The sequence below is a fragment of the Chaetodon trifascialis genome, chromosome 11 (assembly GCF_039877785.1).
Source record: "Chaetodon trifascialis isolate fChaTrf1 chromosome 11, fChaTrf1.hap1, whole genome shotgun sequence".
Taxonomy (NCBI): domain Eukaryota; kingdom Metazoa; phylum Chordata; class Actinopteri; order Chaetodontiformes; family Chaetodontidae; genus Chaetodon; species Chaetodon trifascialis.
In genome coordinates, this window is record NC_092066.1 from 12,942,412 (window position 1) to 12,965,234 (window position 22,823).

At 41.4% G+C, this 22,823-nt stretch overlaps 3 protein-coding genes across 3 annotated transcripts; all 3 read left to right on the forward strand.

Annotated features, from left to right (window-relative positions):
• Nucleotides 1-2,523: 2,523 nt before the first annotated feature.
• On the forward strand, nt 2,524-6,793 carry espnlb (espin like b). Its single transcript, XM_070974060.1, has 6 exons — nt 2,524-2,538; nt 2,991-3,126; nt 3,494-3,612; nt 4,259-4,438; nt 5,177-5,546; nt 5,661-6,793. The coding sequence occupies exons 1-6, from the start codon at nt 2,524-2,526 to the stop codon at nt 6,791-6,793; spliced, it is 1,953 nt and encodes a 650-aa protein (XP_070830161.1).
• Nucleotides 6,794-8,060: 1,267 nt separating this feature from the next.
• LOC139339020 (ras-related protein Rab-6B-like) lies at nt 8,061-14,879 on the forward strand. Its single transcript, XM_070974447.1, has 8 exons — nt 8,061-8,268; nt 10,942-11,000; nt 11,570-11,623; nt 12,078-12,183; nt 12,306-12,417; nt 12,574-12,667; nt 13,285-13,351; nt 13,826-14,879. The coding sequence occupies exons 1-8, from the start codon at nt 8,199-8,201 to the stop codon at nt 13,888-13,890; spliced, it is 627 nt and encodes a 208-aa protein (XP_070830548.1). The 5' UTR covers nt 8,061-8,198; the 3' UTR covers nt 13,891-14,879.
• Nucleotides 14,880-17,989: 3,110 nt separating this feature from the next.
• aire (autoimmune regulator) lies at nt 17,990-20,984 on the forward strand. Its single transcript, XM_070974064.1, has 8 exons — nt 17,990-17,998; nt 18,086-18,207; nt 18,441-18,510; nt 18,806-18,943; nt 19,092-19,213; nt 19,909-20,005; nt 20,127-20,225; nt 20,798-20,984. Exons 1-8 carry the CDS (start codon nt 17,990-17,992, stop codon nt 20,879-20,881), a joined length of 741 nt encoding a protein of 246 aa, XP_070830165.1. The 3' UTR covers nt 20,882-20,984.
• The last annotated feature ends 1,839 nt before the right edge of the window (nt 20,985-22,823 follow it).

Here is a 22,823-nt window from a genome sequence, read left to right on the forward strand (position 1 = left end):
AGAGCAGACTAATAAATGGATAACACAGCTGATTGCTCTGCTCATGTCTGTTGCGTAACCGTTTGTACTTTTGCTCAGGGTGCATGTGCCTGTGTGAGACTGTTCCTCTGTGTTTGTGCAGCCTTCCATTATTGATCATGTACTCACCATGTGCTCAGCTGCAACACGGCCAGTCTGGCTAATCCCCTAATAACAGAGGCAGAAATACTGGGCTCAACACAAAGGCCCTGACTGAGTGAGGGGCAGCTGCCTCCCATCAGGCACTGAGGTTACAGCAGTTAGTGTTGATGAACAATAAGTTTGGTATGATAATTGGGGGTCTTTTCTGCGTAATGAATGTTGAATATTTAAGTGTGTGTTGTGTCTGTGTCCATATCTCTGTCTATCTGTCATCCTTCCCTCATTAGGTATGTACTGTAGCTTTGCAGCGAATCAAACGCACCTCAAATGAAGACAGCGGGTGGCTTTTGATGAAAACGGTGGGCTGTTAGACAACAAACTAAATGATAGTAATTATAAACCAAAAAAGCTTTGTAAAAAGGAATTGGTATAATAATGAGGAAAATGGATTTGCAAAAATTTGGACAGTCCAAATATTTGGATTCTGTCATGCTAGAAAAAAACGTACGAAGAAATAAGTATCACCAGTGAAAGATCAACATTAAATCCACATAAGAGAAAAAACACAGTAATTAATCTACTAAACATACACGCAGTTCACATCCATGAAAGTTTAAAGAGGCAAGTGCAATGAAAGTAAATAGAAGAACAGTTAGCATGAATGCATTAGCAGCACATTAGCCTAAGGGAGCAGGGCTAGCTTGATTAGCAGTGATTTGATAGCAAGAAAACTCAACAAATAACAAATAAACTATTACAAAACAGCCATAAATGAGTATCATAAGATAATGCTCCAAAAGGGGTTTTTGGGGAGTAGATAAAAGATGTGTGTCAACATTTGCTTGGTCATATAGCTAACTAAATAGTCGATGTAACACCATTAGCTTAAGTGTTATGGAGCTGTGCCAGTAGGGGTTTCTATAGCAACAGAATGTTCACCTGAAACCAACTGCTGGTGGCAGAATATTTAAAAGTCATGAAACTACAAAACTGGATGTTCCTCTGAAGCCAAATATCTGAAGAAGTCAGTAACTGATACTACAGGAGGCCCTGGTCAAGCAGCTGAGGATGAGTGTGATGATCATCTTAAAAGTGAACACACTGACCCACACGTCTGAGCACGTGAGGAGGTGTTCAAGCACAAGCACACACACCTGCCCCAGCAGCGTACAGTATGTTATGTCCTACATACATTCACAGAGCTATTGTTGTATACTTCCAGGTGCAGGTCACTCTATCCCATGTCTTTAATTATGCACAGGAAGAAGGCCCCCTCATCGTAGGTTTGGGTCCAGGTGATGCTGCTCCTTGGTCTTGCTGTGTGTTGGCTGTTCCAGAGTAGTGAGGCAACAGCTTATGGACTTTCTCCCTTATTATTTGTCTTTTTTCTATTATTACTATCATTTTTTTTAAACCTTGCACTGATCCACTGTGTGATTGCACGGTTTCTGGACCATATTGTAAGTACTGCATACATTCTGTATGCATTTGGATTTTGGTGACTGGTGGAAATATGTGAATTAATGAGTTTGAATCAAAAAGGAGGACCAGGTACGTAAGGGAAAAAATGTGATATATTGGCCTATGACGAAAACATTTTGAATTTATGTTGAGCTATTTGTAGGGTGGAACTTGTCTTTTTTTTTTTTTTTAAGTAAAACCACACATAATTATTTCATGTGTATTTTGGACAGGCAACATTGTACGTTAAACTTTAACCAGCCAAGCCTAATGAGTTAAAAAAATTCTCCTTTTCAAGAGTGTCCTCACTAAGATAGGCAGCAAGAACAACGAGTTTCAGATGAACAACATAAGACAAACAAAGTAATATTACAATAGCAAGTATAATACAAAGCACTGCCAGTAATAGGTGGAATTATGGTTGTGTATGTTGTGCATGAAGTCTTTACAAAGCTACCGCTAACCTCTTACGCTGTGTTATGTGTCTAATTGGAAGAAATGTTGTAATTGTCCGTGTAGTAATAAATCTATTGTGAATCAGCCAGGTTACCTGAAGCAGGGTATCATGTCTCTCCAAACTCGAACACACTCTCTCCTGCACTCTGTGTGGGCTACGCTACTTTCACTGACTGGGGTCCTGTTTCACCACGTCTTGTATTTGTTCCAAGTACTACAAGCTGTGGCCTGTGTTCTTTTCATTGCGTGTGTGTGTGTGTGTGTGTGTGTGTGTGTGTGTGTGTGTGTGTGTGTGTGTGTGTGTGTGTACTTATGTGTATGTATCATTTGTGCTAACTGCTGTGTGATGCTCCGTGTCACATTACGCGCCTGGATGGTTGCTCTTTTGCTCACTTTATCTGGTTGTAGTTACTGTATATTGTTTTATCATTTTCAGAATGAAGAGCTCCTGCTGCTGCGAAACTCCGGTGAATGAGCAGAGCCAACATGGAGAACAGCAAGGTGACCAATCACCAGTGCAGCAACTGAAATATCTGCACAGACTTGTCACACACTGGTGTAGCTGATAACATCGCTAATTGCTGGAAAGGAGCCATCATTAATATTATCAGCTACACCTGTGCTTTTCCTGCTATGACAGGTCAAAATGTACTATGCAGAGTTGAAAAGGAGGGCATGATAAAAGATTGGGAACCAACGCCTTAAAATAGGGCAAGATTATATGTTGAACTGAAGAAGTACAGCTCCCTATGGTAAACAAGGATGAACAATATAACAGAATAAATTATGTTAGAGGATGTATTTATTATTTCTTCTTTATAGAAACTGTCCCCTTAAGCCTGGCTCATCCCTGCTGTGTGTGTGTGTGTGTGTGTGTGTGTGTGTGTGTGTGTGTGTGTGTGTGTGTGTGTGTGTGTGTGTGTGTGTGTGTGTGTGTGTGTGTGTGTGTCCAGCAGCCAGTGAAGGAGGTGCTCCCCCTGCCTCGTCACCCTTCTCCACTTCCTGTGACCTCTTCCCCTCTGACGCCTGCTGCCACTTCAAAGAAACACTCCCCAGGCTCCATCCAGCACGTACAGGTGGCCTCCTCAGGTGATGAACAGAGACCACGTGTTTGCACTTCATGATGTACTTTAACATATTATTTATGAACATAAATACAGTTGTTACATACTGAAGGTAAATAGTCTTTACTGTTGTCTGCCATGTTATTTAGTTACAGCTAAGAATACCAGACTTTCATTTGACTGTTCATTTGCTTACATGTCATATGATTGTATACTTGAAACACATTTTAAATGCTTTTTTCCATATTCCAAGTGAAAGTGAACCGACATTAAGCACAATATTTAGAAAAATATAAAATGCATTTTACACATAACTGGTACTTTTGTCTATCTTTAAAAAAATGTTGACAAATTTGAAATCTGAATTATTGACCTTATTTGTCTGTTGACAGTGGTCACATCGTTCAGCCATCTGAAGCCTCCAGAGAGGGATCTCACCCTGATGTCCCACATGAAGTCCATTAAGTCTCTGAGGCAGGCCGGACTCACTGCGGTCTTCACTGGACAAACGGTGAGCTAGCCGGTCTTCATAAACCCTCTAGTGCACAAAATGAGGTGGCTGATATAGCCTTTGGGATAAATTAGGAATAATGTGTAAGGTGTAGTGCAAAAGCAAAGTGTGCTGTAGTATGAAGATCTACTCTAAAAAATGTATCATAATGAGCATCTTCACATGTTTTAAAGGCCCTACGTACCCATATGCAGGCTGTGCTATGGTATCTGCTATGGTAAGCAAGGCCTCCCCTTAGCAAGCCAGCTAATTACCTCTGTGAGTTTGTTGAAAGCTCTATCTCCAGCTGACTTTTTAATGTTTCCAGCTGACTTATTTTGAAAAGAGAATCCAGTTAAAGCTTCTTAAATATACACTTGACGGCTACATACATGCACAGCACCCCTCCATGCCCAACACTTCGCATGCTGAGAAATCCAAAGCTTGACAGAGCTGCCTTGCCTTATTAGGATTGCTAAACTATGACTGGAATATCAGTGTTCCAGGGAGGGGTTTAGTATATTTGGCATGCCTTTTAGAATAAGGACATTGTAAACAGCCTCAGAAAGTAAGGTTTTTATGAAAGGATGATCGTGATGTTAAATCCGGTTCCAGACTCAGAGTTTAGCAGTGATGATTTGTGTCCTACACTGTTGAACGCTGACAGAAGCTTGATGGTGAGGAGTTGTTGGAGGAGGAACCAATCGTCGACGTGATCCTGGCTGACATAGACTCCCTGGTGCCCACTCACGATGAAGCCGGCCGCCCCATAGCAGAGTGGAAGCGACAAGTGATGGTGCGGCAGCTGCAGGTCAGGCTGCAGGACGAGGAGGAACAGAGGAGACAGGTACACATATGGGCTGGATGTGCAGTGTGTCAGCCTGTAGTGCTGCATGTAAGTGTATGTATATGCATGAGCACAAATGGGTGGAGTGGATATAATCTTAGACAGTCAGACGACCTGATTCTTTAAGGAATAATATCCAAACAGAAATGCTCTGATGCTACAAAAATATCAAGACTCATATAAGCAAGATTTATTCACTCAAAGATTACATGTAAAAGATGCACAGACTTTCCACAAAGAAAGAAAGAAAACTGAAATAGATGAAAAGATTTCTACCACTCTGTACAGTCTGTGGGGTAATTATAAAGCTCCTTTAAACAGCTGGTTAGCTTAGCTTAGTGCAAAGACTGTAAACAGGGGGAAATAGACAGCCTGTCTATGTCTGAACATAACTAAATCTGCCTACCAACACCTTTAAAGACGGCTTATTAAGTTACTTCTTGTTTCTTTAATGCCTTCAAAAACTAAGTGTAAAAGCGACATGTTATGGTGTTATAGGTGGTTACGTTATGAAATATTAGGAGCGGTAACTTCCAACCCCCTGATGAAAACATAACCTCAGCATGATAACACAACCTCAAGATGTCAGTTTTCCTGGTCAAGAAATAATCCAGCACATAACACCCCCAAAGCAACATGCCTCCTCGTCTAACTCTTATCTTATTTCCCACAATGTTAGATTATGCCTTTATCACAATCATCTCTCTGAATCCTAAAATCTCTGCATCCCTCTAACAGGGCATGACTAATGGCTATACTCCAGTAGATGGCTGGAAGTACTCCCAAACCCACAACGCAGTCTTGGGGCCCTTTGGTGAGCTCCTAACAGAGGAAGACCTGGTGTACCTGCAACAGCAGATCGAGACTGTTTCACTGCAGAAGCGTTGCCAGGCTTATGAGCTGGAGCTGACCAGGCTGACCGAGGAGCTGAGGTCGATTTTACCTGATCCGATTGTGAACATCTCCCTCAACAAAGAGGTGCTACAACAGATAGATGCAGAGGGGAAAATGCAGCTGACTTTGCCAGTGTGGTGCAGTCGCGTCTCAGAGATTGTTAAGAGTATGTCACTGCTGGTGACTAATCTGACCCAAACCACAGAAGAAGGAGGTGAGAGGAGGATAGCGGAAGGCGTGATGGAGGAGATGAAAGGCTTGCAGGGGGTGAGAGATAGTTTAGAGATTGATTTAGGCCAGGGATTGATGCAACACGGCCAAGAGACAGTGCCAGCACATGGTGAGGCCCTCAGTGGATGCAGGATTCCTCATATAGGAATGGCATCAGCTTTTAGCTATCGTCTGGAGACTAACAGCTACAGCAGAGCACGGAGGGAGAGGGTGGAGAGGGAGATCCAGCAGTCCGGGGTGTCAGTCAGAAACCTCAGATCTAACTTTGAAGGTCAGATTGGTGGGATTTATCCCTTCGCTGGGGTTGTTAATGGAGGCCAGGTAGCGTTTGGAGCTTCAAGAGTGAACAACCAGAATGCCAGCACAGGCCTCAGCTGTGAAGTGAACCACGGTGATCCCCCTAAAAAACTTGTACCTGTGATAGAGACCACGAGCTTAAGGAAAGAGCGTATAGTGGTGCTTTTCTTGAGCCACTGGAAGAAATCTGCATATGCAATTTCAGTGAGAGCAGCGAGGCAGAGACCGGGACAGCAAACACTGTCAGGGAGCGTAACGGGAACATGGCCCTCGCAGAAAATCCCCTCCATGTTTCAATTCTGCCAACAACGAGGTGCTGTGGACAGGATGCTAAACTCCTGGAGGAATAAACTAGAACTTAAAGATGTGCAGAAGTCCTGTTTGTCATCCTCTAACTCCTCACAAAATCCACCACCTCGAGAAACCTACTCCCCAGAGCAGTTCCTGCCAGACGTGGATGGTGTCGCAGTGAGTCACGACAGCTTGACACTCGATCTCTTCATGCTGGGATACTTCCACATCTTGGAGCAGGAGCTGTCACCTGAGGAGAGGAAGATGAGGCACCTCCTCTGCTTCGAAGTCTTTGACCATGTCGGCAGTTTCCCCTGGGAGATGGTGAGGGACTTCCACAAGGCTGTTCTGCAGGAGATCCAGGCTGGGAGGCGCCAGTGGAGCGACGGCTTCGAGGACATCAAAGTTCACTTCTTTGGGGACTCGAAACCATGCCGCTGTCCCTCACCATCACCGTCATCGTTGTTGTTGTCGGATTCCAGACTCGTACCCAAAGTGGTGGTTCAAACTGCTACTCCGGATGAGTGTGGCAGTGACACAGACTTCTCTTGTTTCAACAATGAAGACATTTGTAAATACATTGACCGCAGCTTTGCTTTCTGGAAAGAGAAGGAGGCAGAGCTGTTTGATTTTGAACATTAGTATTAAGGTTAAATTTGACATTTTTGCACAAAACGATGATATGTGGGTGTGTTTATTTTGGCTTACTGAGCTGAATAAAATTCTGCTGAGGATGCGTTATTGATGCATTTTTATGGCAAACTTAATTGATGATAACTGTTTCTGTTTACATCTCAGTCCATCTTAATCACTGATATGCTAAAGCTTCCAGCGCATCCAATCTTTCTTTATACCCATTTTCTGCAAACACAAAATAATAATCATGATTTCCTTTTTAAAAAGTTATCAGTTTTAACCTTTATCATTTTTGTTTTCTGACCAAGACCACAGAACTCATGTCATACACATTCTTAATTTTTTCTTTATAAAATTCAGTGCCACTTAAAGCATCACTGTTGTGGTTTTACATGCATGTGAAAGCATGGCAGACAGAGAGGATCGAAGACAAGACATCATCCAGTTTTTTCTCTGCATCTGCTGCATCATTTTTGACCGTTCTTCTTTTAATCATCCCTCAAGACCCTCAAACTTCATGCCCAGTATCAAACAGCTGGAATACCCTTCAAATCCTCACATTCACAAGGTGAATTCTGGTGATTTGGAAATCTAATCAAAGTTAGAGTGACCTCAGTTTAAAAGCTGAAGTGATTTAATTCTTCTCACAGGTAGCACCACGGTAGAATAAACTGTGCAGTAGTGGAAGAAGTATATCCTTTACTAAAAATAAGAACACAATATAAAATACTCCATAAAAATACAACTCTCAGAAGCAAAAGTATTCATGCAGAATGTCTCTTTCAGAGGTTTATATCAGGCTTACTATATTACACTAATCAATGAAACCACTAATAAGCTCAAATTTTAAATAAGTGCTTATAGTGTTGGACATTTTCCTCTATAACAATACATCATGTTTCATAAGATGTTGATGTGTTTTATTGGAACAATTCAAATCTTTAAAGTCACTGTAGCTGTCAGACAAATATACCGGAGTGAAAAGTTTAATATTTATCAGAGAAACGCAGTGATGTAGAGGAAAAAGATAGGATATGATAGGATTACTCATTTAAAGTACAATTTATTTAACAAAGTAAAGGACCTGAGTAAATGTACTCTTACCTTATAACGTCTCCTGCACTGCAATCGACCAAACCTTTACTTACCTTCGTGTAACAGCCATGCGTATGTTCATTAGCTCATATCTGAGACGTTAAAGAGTTTTGCTACAGTTCCTACAGAAAGGTGACGGATGGAAGTAGGTGAGGTCGCGCATGCGCACAAGCCTCCTAAATTGACAGGAGGATGCTGAGCTGCATTCCCATCATTCTGTGAGGAGAGGAGGATCCCCCTGCGCACCCACAACGGAGGAGACGCCGAGCGATAAGAACATATAAAATAATCCAAGTTGAGCTCTTTATCTGCCACCATGTCAGCTGGAGGAGATTTGGGGAACCCCCTGAGGAAATTTAAACTCGTCTTTTTGGGAGAGCAGAGCGGTGAGTCAGTTCTTTGGGAGGTTTTGGCTACCCTTCCCTAACGCCAAACATGCGTATATGTTGAAGGCCATGTATGTAATCCTTGTTGATTTTGAAAGTTGTAGCTGAATCTAGAGGATGTGCCGGCTGGCTTTGGCTGAATTCACGCCCATGTACCTCCAATCTGAGACTGTAGGAAATTTGATTAACCGAGGAAGAAAAAAGAGAAAGGAGGAAAAAAAAAAAAAAAAAAAAAATCGCTTGCATGTAAATTGCACCCTTGGATTGAATATAAGCATTGTGATCACTGAAAAATGACTCCTGATTGTGCTGAATATCCTTGAGGATCGTTTAGTTGCAGCAAATTGCCATAATTCGCATCATAGCAGGCGGATATGAATTCGGATATTTTGATGTGCTGCAGTGACCGACAAATCTGCTCAGCCTTAAGATAACGAGCTTATTTCACCCCCATCGCTTCATTCTAACATTACCAAACCTTTAGTCCACTGTATGGCACTGTCTTATATTTTCTCCATCACTCGTGAGTGTGTTTTTGTTTTTTGTTTTTTTAATAGAGGAGATAATAAACAGTCCCCCATGTGTCAGTTCGGGACACACCCTTGGCTGGCGATGTCTGAAGCATCTCGCAGTCTCCGGTTCGGTCCCATAAATAATCAAATAAAAACGGGCTTGACAGCGACACAATGTTAGACTCTTTATTCAATCGTCCATCTATTCGGGGTGGGGATGACGGTGTGTGTGATTTTATGTGATGTGCACAAATCCGGGAGGTGCTGATCGATAATGGTTTAGCGCTGTGAAGCTGCCTGAATACGTGTTCAGACATCAGACATCCAGAGTGGCAGCACAGGGGCACATATCCCGTAAAATACAGCAGCGGGATACACATAATCAGGCCTAATATGACAGCAGCTTCACTGGCGTTTGTGTCTTACATTATGATGCTTCTGTGTGTGTGTGTGTGTGTGTGTGTGTGTGTGTGTGTGTGTGTGTGTGTGTGTGTGCTGCATGTCTATGAGGAGGCTGTGTCGACTACAAGCCTCCCTGTGTGTTTGTGTGGCCTGTGCTGCAATGTTGCTGTCCATGGTGCTGAATCGAGGCCTGGCGTGGCCACTGCCCATCGCTGGCTTCAAAACCACTGCTGTCTGCATAGAGGACTCCGCATGAGAGCCCTGGGCCTGCCGGAAAAGCCCAGTCCTCACTCATGTGTAGATCTGATGTAAAATGGTGCTAAAGATGGAGCTGGGTGGGATGTAAATACAAATCCAGCTCACAGGGCTCACCTTGATCCTCTGAGGAGACACTGTGCAGCTTTTGACCACGGCTAAATATCTAATGTGTTCTGGATGTGTCTGCTTGAGGACGGCCTTGTGCGTTTTTAGTGATGGTGGATCATATTTGGACACAATCTCTGTTTTCAGGAATGTTTGTCAATGGCATTTTCTTCATCACAATAGAGCTGAAACAGTGAATTGATCAGCTGGTTAACAGAAAATTAACCGATAGCTGGTTTTCAATTGTAATAGATGTTTACATTTAGAGGGACAAATGGGTATATAGCATGGATCAACACCACAACACAGCATGTATAGCCTAAAGTAATAGGCTTTCCAAGATGGGCCTTTATACATATATACAAAACTCAGCAAGAAAATCTATACAAAACAGCACAAAACACAAAAATACAACAACAGCAATGACAATAATGAAAGTATTTTGATAATCAATTAAATGTTTGCATCATTAGACGAAGCAGAACTGTCAAATATTCTGAGGGTGCAGCTTCTCCAATGTGACGATGTGTTCTGTATCACCGCAAACTGAATGTCTTTTGGGTTTTTTCACTGTTCATCTGACAAAACAAGACATTCAAAGTAATATCCTCTGACTTTCACAACTTGCAACTGGGATCTTTCATAATGCTTTTGACATTTCATTGACTAAATGATTAATTGACTGATCAAAAAAATGACTGACAGATTCCACAGTGAAAATCGTTTTAGTTTCAGACAGAAAGAAATGTCAGTCTTGTGTGCTTTATCAGTTAGTTTCACATTATTGGCGTTTTTTATTATCATACCTTTCTCTCATATTGGTTTCATAGTGACAGACATGCACGTCTTTCCAGCAGTGTGAAAAATTGAGCTATTTTTGCAGAACTATTCATTAAATTCACTAAATCGGTGTCAGATACTAATGTTACTTTTAGTCCACTTCTACAACTTTTCTTTCTCTTTAGAACAGAAAATGTAGAAAAGTGATATTGATTACTTACATTACAATGAAATGTCTCAGAAAGGGAAAAATATTCCCTGACTAATTATGCCAGATGTTACCATTAGAGAAATGAACTCTAGAGGAGCAAATTTGTGATTTTGAGCCCTTTTCTTTCATATGTGGAAAATGTCCTCTTGTGAGGACAGAGGTGGAGGTTCTGCTGAATGATCAGTCAGATTTGGTTCTCAGATCCATCAAATGACTTAACTGTGGAGTTAATTGTTGGTTTGCTCGTGATGGTTACAGTGGCAATGGTTGGATGTTGTCATTTTGTCACACCTATTTTCATTATGTTGAATCCATTCAGTCAGATGTGTAATCATGTGTTTGGAGATGATTCTTTATGATGTAAACTAACACCTTAAAATCCACCTCTGCTCTCTGTTCTTCCAGTGGGGAAAACATCTCTCATCACTAGATTCATGTATGACAGTTTCGACAACACATATCAGGTGAGGCTCAAAGGTCAAAGCCATATTTTATACACAGTTTCTCTACCAATTATCCCACAATGTTAGATTTTAACAAATTGTTAATGATAGGACTAACCACACTGCATTTCTACAATATATTCAGCCCTCTGTGGTATAATAGTGACTGATTCACAACTGAATAATATTACAGTGAAAGCTTTTTGGCCCAAAATGCCAGCTTGATATACATATTACAATTATGCTCCATGTGAAGTAAGTTTGAATAAATGTCCAAATGTAAATGTTGTCTGTGCTGTTATGAAAAGGAAATGTTAGCATAGAAATATTAGGCTCTTAAAAAGAGAACATGAATTATTCTTTCTATTGTAGAAGTTAGGCACATAACAAGTCTGACTGACTGAGCGCTGAGGGCAATACAAATGAAATTAGTTTTGCTGCTTATTGGCTAATTTTTTTAATGTTTTCCTTCATTTAAACAACAGTCAATCTGCCAGGATTAACAGATGGTGCAGGGAGACATTTAGCCTTTAAAGTCTGCATAACACTGATGATTTTTTCCCCCCTCTTTTGTTCTTTCTCCACCACAGGCGACCATTGGAATAGACTTCCTATCAAAGACAATGTACCTGGAGGACCGAACAGTAGGCAGCCTGTTTGTCATTTCAAATTCACATGTAGATGCACATGTAACGATGAATTCATGCATTTGTGCTCGTGTCATTTTAGCCACTCAGCATCGTCCTGAATAAGAAATGTCCCAATTTCCACCATGTATTCACAAATCCCTGATTTGATTTGCTTAATTACTGCTCTCTTCGCAGACTAACACGATTACCCTAAGGTTATTCCTGGTAGTAATAGCTTTGCTGCTTTGGCTTTTCTAGCCCTAAGAAGTCAAAGCCTTTCCCGTGGATCAACTGCTTTAGCTAGCATTAATACTATTTCTTTGTCAGGATATTATGTTCTGTCAGCCTGCACACACGCTGATACCAGCTTATCCCATTGGATGTGTACATCTGTATAGTCTGCATGCAGTGTGATGGTTACTGTTGAAACAGCTGCTGGAGGTGTGCATGTTTGTGTGTGTAAATGCAGGTAAGGCTGCAGCTGTGGGATACTGCTGGACAGGAGCGTTTCAGGAGCCTCATCCCCAGCTACATACGAGACTCTACAGTAGCTGTGGTCGTCTATGACATTACAAGTGAGCAGCAACCGGCAACAGTACTGCAGTTGTACTGATCTGTCTTTCAGTCTGAACTGTATAGAAGCAGTATTTTTATGTGATATAAGACCGGATATAAAGTGAGAGTCTGGTCTCCACAGATGTGAACTCATTCCAGCAGACCTGCAAATGGATTGACGATGTCAGGACAGAGAGAGGAAGTGATGTCATCATCATGCTAGTCGGCAACAAAACAGATCTGGAAGAGAAGAGGTGAGTGTGTCAGATATCGTCCATTATCACCTGTAATGTTTAGCTGCAGGTAATGTAGTCTTTGACATGAAGCTATTCTGTTTTCTGAGAGAGTCAGTACTGAATAGATTTGCCTTCAACGTCGTGATCCTGAAGTCTGGCCTGATTCTCCTGCAGGCAAATCATGATCGAGGAAGGAGAGCAGAGAGCCAAAGAGCTGAACGTCATGTTCATCGAAACCAGTGCCAAAACAGGCTGCAATGTCAAACAGGTGATCCCTGCAGTTTCACCATATTTCGCAGCATTTTGGGCGGTAGTTGCTCTCAGCTTCTGTGCCATTCCCGTGTCCCTCTGAGGTGATCGAGTCGCCATCGTGGATTAATAAAATTTTTTATGTGTAAATATACGGAGGAGCGTGTTGGATCATGTACAGAAGGTAGATAGTGTGCACATCCAGCCATAATGGGTGCAGCACAAAAGCAGCAAACGCACACTGACGACGCACACATTTACTTACTCAAGTAGTGCACTCAAGTACAAATTTGAGGTACTTGTACTTTACATAGATATTTCTATTTCATATCAGTATACTTCTACTCCGCTACAATTCAGAGGGAGATATTGTTCTTTTTTAAAACTACTCAGCAGTATATAAAATAGTTTGCATTAGCTCAGCCTCGAGCAACAACAACAGTGAAATGCTACTTACATAATGATCATTGACATACAGTATGTAATAGGTAGTATAACACTCATTTCGCTGCATTGGATGCTTTTACTTTGGATATTTTAGGTACTATTTGCAAGAAACATTGTTGCTTTCTCATCATCTTTTCCACTCACACTCCTCTCCTCTCTACCGTCCTCCTCTCTTTATTGTCCTCCTAGCTGTTTCGTCGGGTTGCAGCAGCCCTACCTGGAATGGAAAGCCTGGACGACGCAAATCCTGAAGGCAGTATCCTTTACAGCCACTGTGACTCACTGAGCAGAGAGCCAAACAGCCAAGAAAAAGGCAGCTTATTTTTAATCTCTTAGTGGTTGTTGGCGCTCGTACAAACAGACTGCCCAGCCTACTGTCTACTGAAGCATCAGCCATTAAACCTTTTTTGCTTAATAGAGAGGAAACGCACAGAGCCAGGAAGGTGGTGTGGATGAACGAGTGTAGCACCACATAGTGGGTGTCTGGGAGGTGACATACATAATGATGGAGGGTGGATGTTAGAAGAAGGTGAGGGACTGACTGAAAAGACAGATACGTGACAATAAATGTGAATTAATTCATGAAAAAATATGAAATGAAACTGCTTCTTTTACACTTTCCTCAGTAAATATTTGAATATATGACTTTTACTTCTAACAGATTTCTACATGGTGGCATTGCCACTCTTTTGTCAACCACCTGACTTTTCCTTAACCGGATAATCTCCAGTGATCGACATCAAGCTGGACAAACCAGCAGAGCCTACTGTCCCTGAGGGCGGGTGCTCATGTTAATGCAGAGCTGAAATCGGACAGCTCCCTTCACACCATAGGCTTGTTGTGTTGCTTACTACTGGCTAGCTTCCAGTTGACTTCTCTAATTGGATATAGGATGCGGGCCTTGTATCTGATTGGACAAATCAAATGTTACCTTTCAGTCTTGTTCAGTTGTAAAATATTGTATACTTTGTCAATATGTAAGTGACTGGAGGAGAAAAGAGAAAAAAAAAACCCAAAAACAAATGTTGAAATGAAAACGAACAAAAAACAGTTTTGGAAAAATGAATAAGGAGAAAAACGGGACAACCAACGGAATTCTTTTCGCTGTTATGTTTTGTATTTTTTATATATAAAAAGGGAAAGCACCAAAAATGATGCCTAAACATAGAAGGAGAAATAGTGGGGGGTCGGCCATTTTTCTAGATGGCCGAACACGTCTGAATGTCTGCAGCACGCATGCACGCTGATCTGATCTTTGACCTTTGGCCTGCCCTCCAGGGTCTCTGCACTCTGGAAGTAGGTTGACTATCTTAGAATGTTTTATAGCATCTCTCTATAGCATCTCATGACAAAATGTATCTCATTTGATATTCCCACAAGAGTCAACTTCCAGTAGGTTCACCTAACAGTAGCTGTGAAAATGTGGCATCTATCTCTCTATGGGTTTAACTTTTATAGAACAAACTGTACTGTGGTTAAAAAAAAGAAGTAATAAAAAGACAACTTACTATCACAACTCCCCATCCCTCCACCCACTCCTCTCCTTTTCCTTCTTTCCTCTAACCCTCTCTCCTCCTCTCCTGTCTCCCCACCCCTCCATCCCGGTAATACACATATAACGATCCACTGTAATGCACTGCACTGTATATAATAATGTAATATGTATGTTGTGAACGTCCCTCTGTAGAAGTGGTCCTTGTTCACCAGTATGAATAATGTAATAATGTTTAATGATTAATAAATTACAGATTAAAGGGCTTCACTCTCCTAACCATCAACATTTACCTGGTAGCAAAATGGTCTACTCTATTCATCTTGGATTTTACTTCTTCAGTTTTACTGATTGAATCTAAAAATGTTACCTCTTACACACAGTTTTATATCCATGTAGCATTTGCAGTCAACAAAGTGAAATAGAAGAGATCGTTTTATAATTTTGTACTGGAATTTTAATGTAATAATTTAATATGTCCATCATCAATCATCCTCACATCCACAAAATTTTAAAGGGGCTAGCATTAGTAACAAGAGTTACTAATGACTTACCGGTATGGCTAATGTTGGTTAGCTTTATTCATTAGCTGAGCTACTTCCATGAAAGTGAATATCTTTTATCTTTTAAGTGAGTGAAAGCAAACTTGTAGACCTTTTTCTACGTAACTTATCATTATGCTGCTTTATGACCCACACTTTATTATGTTTAAATTACAGGGAGATGGACATTTTTAGCTGTTTGTTAACATTTGCTGGTAGAATTTTAATTGATTGACTGGCTAACAGTTAGCCTAACATCTGATGAGCTAACTAATGTGCTACAGTTCAATTCATACATATCTTATGTTGAAATGCTTATTAGAAAGAAACAGAGACAGTTTAATGAATATTTAACATTTTGGGAAGTGTACTTTTTGCTTTGTGAAGCAGGAGGCAGTAAAACAGATAGCTTAGCTTAGCATAAACACTAAAAAAAGGGAAATACCCTGCTTCTGTACAAACATGACAAAATCTGGATTCTCCACTGACTGCTGGTAAGTCACTGCTGCCCCAAAACAATCCTGCACAACTACTATGCGGCATTTATACACTTTTGTACAGATTAAACAAACTGCTGTCTCCTGGCCTTATAATGAATGAAGAGATATAAGTGGTAATTCAGCCAGATAGCTCACCACTCACATGGTACAAAAAGCAGTTCATATTATCACATCCTGCCCAAGACATTTTTTTTGCTCCCCAGACTTTATACCAACAAACCAATCCGTCAATCAGTTAAATGTTTACAGTGTTAATTTCCTTCTGCCTGTTGCACAAATCCTGAGAGAGCTCCCTGTGGTGAGTCAGTGTCTGAAAACCTGATAGTTAAGGGGAAGTTGAAGTGGAAAGAACCTTTTAAGAGGAAACTGTCACTGTGACTCGTCAAGTCGCTTACATTCAGCTCACCTGATGTAAGAAGACAGGTATTCCCCTGGATGGACAGCATGTCATTCGATCCCCCTGAGGGGTCAACAGGCAGGCAGACAGTTAGTGCTGTTAGTGGACAGATGAACCCCACAGAGACAAGAGGTCAAGGGTGGCCTTGCTTGACGAGTGAAGCCTTCAATGTGGAGTTTCTGAAAATCCCAGTACATATGAATGGCGGTATATAGTGATATATCTGCATTGATTAAAAGCAGAAACACTGGATAGTTTTAAACACAAGGTTTGCCTCATATCAGCCATCATTAAGCAATGCACCTGTACAATATTTCCTTCTCTGAGAAGGACACACCTCTTCCATCCAAAATACCTCTGGTATGATCTCAGGTCCTCTCGGGTCTGGGTCACTTTGGATCTCATTTGCACACAAGGCGGATCATGTCCAGAGTGGACGCTTTTAAGGACACAAACCTCCGCTCCCTGCTGAGGGAGTTGCGGACGGATATAGCCATGGCTGTGGATGACCCTTTCCCCCTCGTCTATGGTCTGGCAGACAAAAACATCATCACTGACCAACGACTGAAGGTAATGTCAGCAGTTTTCTCTTGTTTTAACATTTTAAATACAAGCATTTGCATTGAGAAGTAGGACTTTTTTTCATTGAATTATTCGTTTATTATTCAACGTTTATTTACAGGAATGTATGGTTTTATTCATCATATCTCTTGTTTTCATAGGACACTCTGGAGAAGGACGGCAGAGAGGGGATCCACAAGGCCATGTACTCACTCCTGTCCTGGGTCCTGGAGCAGAGCAGATCTACCATCCAGGCTTTCTGGAGCAACTTGTCCAAAGACTACAACCTGGACAGCTACCCCAAGCTGCAGACGCTGCTCACTAATCTGCACTCGAGTATGTCCTGTTCAGGTTTCACCAAAATATTTGTCAGTTCAATCATTCCAAATGAGTGAGCTGCATTTTCTACGGTGGTGAGTGAGGTATTGTCCATTATATCATTGTCATACTTCTGAACATAATCTCTTATTTAATTGAATAGCTTTATTAAAACACACCGGTGTACTTGAGCTCAAGAACAGACTGAGATTGTTTTAGATATGATTCATTTTCTGAACCGTCCTGCTTTCAGAACAGAGTGTCGAGTGTCTAAGACATTTACAATGGTTAACATTTTGAGTTCATTCTTTGTTATTCTATCAATGCTGGCATTTTGTTGACAGGACGGGATGGCGAGAAGAGATCCTCCAGTGGCCACAAAACACTCCACATCAAAAAGAGGAGCCACGAGGACAGAGGGACAAAATCACACAATCAACAACCACAATATCATGCCAAGACAAGCGACGGATCAGGTTTTATTTCCTTAATATGTATAATCTGCCTCTGTCTTCTGTGAAAATAATGAACAAAATATATGATTACTAATGAATAAAAAGCGTCTTTTTATGTTTTCTCCAGGGGGTAAAGTGAAGCTTTACAGAGTGAAGAGTGAAGCTGCAGCCCCGCAGCTAACATCTGGAAAGAGTAATTAAAAATCAAACATATTTTAAAATACACACAGACAATGCTTTAATACTACAGACACATTTGACCTTTGCTCTGCCACAGGTGTTCAGATGGTTTCCTCTTCAGTGCAGAGACCAGTCGCTCTGTCTTCACTCTCTGGTGCACCCTCAACTGAGCCATCAGTCAGCCATGAAGCCAGAGAGAAGCTCCACATCAAACAGGTGCTTGGCTCAGATGATCAGCCATTGGGTGAGTATCTGTTCTGTTTTATATGTTCAATATCGATAAAACTGTCCTGCATTACCAGCAGATCAAAAGCATGTGTCATTCAGCAGGAACAGCCAGAAAGTGCAGAAAACTTGATGGGGAATATTACTCTTGTGGTCAATCAGAGGAGATAAAAGTAGCATCCAAAGCTGCTCAGAACACCTTTCACCACAAGGGGGAGACAACCATGGGCATGGTAGAGGATCCACTCTTCCAAAATCACCTGTCTTTGAGCCTGTGTATATCTACTCTGTCTTATATATCCATATCTCTGTGAGTGTAGTTTCACTATAATGATGATGAGTGTGCAGTGTGTAAGGACGGAGGGGAGCTGATTTGTTGTGATGGCTGTCCTCAAGCGTTTCATCTCACTTGCCTGGACCCTCCACTCACATCCATACCAAGGTGAGAAATACAAGTTTTAAATCTCTGTCTGTCTGTCTGTCTGTCTGTCTGTCTGTCTGTCTGTCTGTCTGTCTGTCTGTCTGTCTGTCTGTCTATCTATCTATCTATCTATCTATCTATCTATCTATCTATCTATCTATCTATCTATCTATCTATCTATCTATCTATCTATCTATCTATCTATCTATCTATCTATCTAATCTCTAATGTCACACTACATTTTCAATCCTCAGTGGCCCTTGGCAGTGTGAGTGGTGCTCTGGCAACATAGTGAAAAGAGAGAAAGCCCAAGTACCTTTACAAGTAAGTATATGAAGGATACGACATAAGGAAATTCACATAGACTGTTCATGTGGAATATGTATGTACACATTTCATGTGTTTGATTATGACTTACTGAGTTACAGCAGTGATGAAAATAACTATTAATGGTCTGCTTCGTCAGATGACATATGCAGCAGCTTTCTTTTTATGTGAATGACAGTGGATGATGTTTCCCTACTCTCTAAATCTTCATGGTCTGACACTAAAAGGTAAACAGTGAAGTCTGGAAAGCTTATTTTTTGGCATAATATAGTCACATTTTTTCATATCACAGCCACTCATTGTCCAGCCGCAGCAAACAAACACAAGCTCCAGTAACTCCATCATAGATGTTTCCTTCTTCACCCCGCTGTCATCCTCGTCTGTCACCAGTGTTACTGCTTCTATGAATGGGCCCAGTGGTAGAAACCAGGTAAACACTCCATGATGTCCTGCTCGCCTTTCTGCAGCCTTGACTTGATCTCTTTGTATCTGTTTTTTATCTTTATGATTGCATTGCTTTTACTCCATTTGTACTTTGCCGCAACAGTTCTATTAAAATATATAAAATGTGTACGCAGTGCTCGGGTGGAGAGCTGGTCAGTATGAGGGAGGTGTGTGGTGTTTGTCACCTGGCAGGAGGAGACCTGACTCACTGCCTGCAGTGTCTGGGGCGTTTCCATGCACACTGCCACTTCTCCAAGTAAGACATCCACTCCTCTTCTTCCATCCTTGTATTATCTGCATTATACACTCATGATGAGACAATGTGTATACTTCCCACAAGCCTGACAAGTCCTAATCTCACCCTCAATGTGATCTATGCATCAGGGTGCACATAGGTTCCTTCCCGTCGATCCCTATTTATGTTGTATTGATCAACAATGTGCATCAAGAGTGTGTGTTTACGGTGATCAATATCCTGCTAATGGTGATTAATGGATCGTGAATGGACAACTGCAGCTGGGTATACAGTCTTACTCCATACTATAAATGAAGATCAGTGATATTAGAAAATGCTAGCAGGGACAAAGACTGCAGATGAAACCAACGTAAATCCACGTGACAATCTCTTGCAGCATCACTTATTTGACTGTAAGCACTTCCATGTGAGAAATTAATGAATATTTAAAATTCCCTTTGCTATTTTTAGTAGAATATTACCTCAATTCTTTTTGCTGTTTTAGAAATGTCGCTTAATCTTCAAGAGAAAATCAGTGGATAACAGGCTTCACATAAAGAGCCCATGTCCCATCTAAACTGTTTAGTTTGCCATCTGAATTGGTCTGAACGTCTTCCTCTGTAATCCTCTTGAGTGCTGGAAGTCATGTATTGATTGACAGTAACATTATCCACCACAAAAAAAAACAACAAAAAAACAGTCTGACTCACTCGCAGTATCCGTGTGTTTGCTAGAGGGAGATCCATCTGCTCGTCCTGCTCCAGGCCCTGGGGCAGCTCTGCAGAGAAGGAGGCTGAATCCAGAGGCTTACAGGTGTGTCTGCATGTGTGTACAGTTTGAATTGCCTGTGTGTGTGTACAAAAAATATCTACACCTTCATTATCCGAATATGACAAAGCATAATCTGTGTAATCTCTGCTGCGTGTGTGTCCAGCTCGCCCCAGTGGCTCAAAATACCCTCGGTCATGATCAGAGCTCCTCCGTCCCTGAGTCCGTCCTCCATAACGATGAACTGGACTCTATCCTGGGAGACGTGAGTGAGGCTCATTTAACCGCAGACACGATATGAATATAAGCACGAGCATGTCAGACACAAGATGGCTGCACTTCTTATATCACAAATGGGAATTGAGTTGTCATGATAAAACGCAGCCTTGAAGAGTGATGGAGAGCGGTGAGTCATGCTATTGTTTGTGTTGGAGCTTGAGAGAAACGAGAGAAATCTGGGCACAGAAGCTGAAGTCCAGCAGTGTTGTACAACAGTGCATTTATATTTTCTTTTGTGCGTTTACTATATTACTTTGCATATATATATATATATATATATATATTTACATATACTGTACTCAGATGTACATGAATTTAAAGCACCTGCTCCTGGATGTTAAAAGGGTTTTGCTCTAAAAGACCACTCAGCTTTTCACAAGGTGGCCATTTATGACTTCTTTTTCAAGAATGCTCTTCAAATTGAGGGACCTACGAATGAAAATGTTCCTGAAAACTAAAACACATAACCTGATATAATCTAATGACACCAGTAATAATCTGCTGGACAGTTGTTGCTGCCAGATGATGTCATCCTTTTTCCTGCTTTTTGTTTCTCAGCAGGGCTCCATTGATGGCATCTTACAGTGGGCTTTCCACAACATCTCTCGGCCTCTTCCAGACTCTCAAGGATGCTACCAGTGACAGACATGAGCTCTCAGTTATGCTGTACAATCACAATGATGTACATGCTAATTAAACAGACATCAGTGAATGTAGTGGAGATTATTCTCTCGTTTGTCTTGTTTCCTGCTGTACCTGCAATAAATGTCTAATAGTGGTTGATTTTACATTTTTCTTGGTATTATTTTAACGTTTTAAGTGAAAACACTGCATCTTTTCACACTACAGATTTTAGATTTAAATCGTGACTTCATAGGGACACAGTGAAGTAACTCATTATTCACAAAACTCACACACTGCACAGAGGAGCAATGTGGAATGTCTCAAATTACTTCCAGTTTCTTAGCTGAACTTCTAGCAGAGCAGCAGCACTCCTGGTACAGGAGGAGTGCACATACTTAAAATCATCCACATTTTTGACATAAACAAAGAAATTCAATTCAATTCAATTCAGTTTTATTTGTATAGCGTCAAATCACAAGTTGTCTCAGGACACTTTCCATATACAGTAGAGCTGGTACAGGTCGAGCTCTTTTATCTACAGAGACCCAACAATTCCCTCATGAGCAAGCACTTGGCGACAGCGGTGAGAGAGAGAGAGACAGACAGAGAGAGACAAACAAATACAAATACAGTCACATTGACAGTAGATGTAATAACAGTACTAGCAGTTGCAGTGGATGTCAGGCAGGGCCATGGCAGGAGACGTAGCTGTAATCCACAATCCAGATTCTGCCACCATCCATGGGAACCTGCAAGACAATAAAGCACAGAGACTCCAGGGAAGGAGCTAAGTTAGTAACACGCCGTGGTAGGACATGAAAGCGTGCAGATGGAGAGGGACAGAAGGACAGAGGAGCTTGGTGTATCTTTGGAGGTCCCCTGACAGTCTAATGCTATAGCAGCATAACTAGGGGCTGGTCCAGGACCAGCCTGAGCCAGCCCTAACTATAAGCTTTATCAAAAAGGAAAGTTTTAAGCCAACTCTTAAATGTAGAGACAGTGTCTGCCTCCCGGACAAAGACTGGAAGATGGTTCCACAGGAGAGGAGCTTGATAGCTAAATGCTCTGACTCCTGTTCTGCTTTTTGAGACTTTAGGAACCAGAAGTAGACCTGCATTCTGGGAACGCAGTGTTCGAGTGGGGCAATAAGGTACTATGAGCTCTTTATGATAAGAAGGTGCCTGGCCATTTATGGCTTTGTAAGTAAGGAGGAGAATTCTGTTCTAAACTTCTATTCTAATATTGGAGAAATATGACCTCTCTTCCTGGTTTTTGTCAGAACACGTGCTGCAGCGTTCTGGAGCAACTTGAGAATATTCAGCAACAATTTGGGCAGCCTGATAGTAAGGAATTGCAATAATCCACCCTGGAAGTTCCGAATGCATGGACTAGTTTTTCTGCATCATTTTGAGACAAAATATGCCTGATTTTTGCAATATTATGTAGGTGAAAAAAAGGCAGTCCTTGAAATTTGTTTTACATGGGAGTGAAAGGACATGTCCTGGTCAAAGATAACTCCCGGATTCTTTACAGAGGTGCTGGAGGCCAGCGCAATGCCATCCATAACTGCTATGTCATCAGAAAGTGAGTTTCTAAGATGTTTAGGGCCGAGAACTATAACTTCAGTTGTGTGTGTGTGTGTGTGTGTGTGTGTGTGTGTGTGTGTGTGTAGCATCACAGGATGGCTGAATAGGACTAACCAGGTGAGGTAGGACATGGGGTCAGCACTGATGTGGGAGGGCTGGCAGTGAGCCTTGAACGTCTCTGCTCAGGCCAAACTTTTGCTAACTGGTCTAACAGACTGCATGCTGTGGTGAATATGTGTATGGATGTGTTTATATCATGAGGAAACAGGGTAATAACAATAATGATAATGATAATGATAATGATAATGATAATGATAATAATAAACTTTATTTATGCAGTTACGAAGAGCTTTGAACCAGGATTTCAGGACTGT

Bases quoted from the DNA above. Each gene is read 5' to 3' on its own strand.
- espnlb (XM_070974060.1), top strand. The intron at 3,127-3,493 runs GTGATGAACAGA...GTCTGTTGACAG, and splicing joins CGTACAGGTGGCCTCCTCAG to TGGTCACATCGTTCAGCCAT. The intron at 3,613-4,258 runs GTGAGCTAGCCG...GAACGCTGACAG, and splicing joins CGGTCTTCACTGGACAAACG to AAGCTTGATGGTGAGGAGTT.
- LOC139339020 (XM_070974447.1), top strand. From the start codon at position 8,199: ATGTCAGCTGGAGGAGATTTGGGGAACCCCCTGAGGAAATTTAAACTC. The intron at 11,001-11,569 runs GTGAGGCTCAAA...TCTCCACCACAG, and splicing joins GTTTCGACAACACATATCAG to GCGACCATTGGAATAGACTT. The intron at 11,624-12,077 runs GTAGGCAGCCTG...GTGTAAATGCAG, and splicing joins TGTACCTGGAGGACCGAACA to GTAAGGCTGCAGCTGTGGGA.
- aire (XM_070974064.1), top strand. The intron at 18,208-18,440 runs GTGAGAAATACA...TTCAATCCTCAG, and splicing joins CCACTCACATCCATACCAAG to TGGCCCTTGGCAGTGTGAGT. The intron at 19,214-19,908 runs GTAAGACATCCA...ACTCACTCGCAG, and splicing joins GCACACTGCCACTTCTCCAA to TATCCGTGTGTTTGCTAGAG.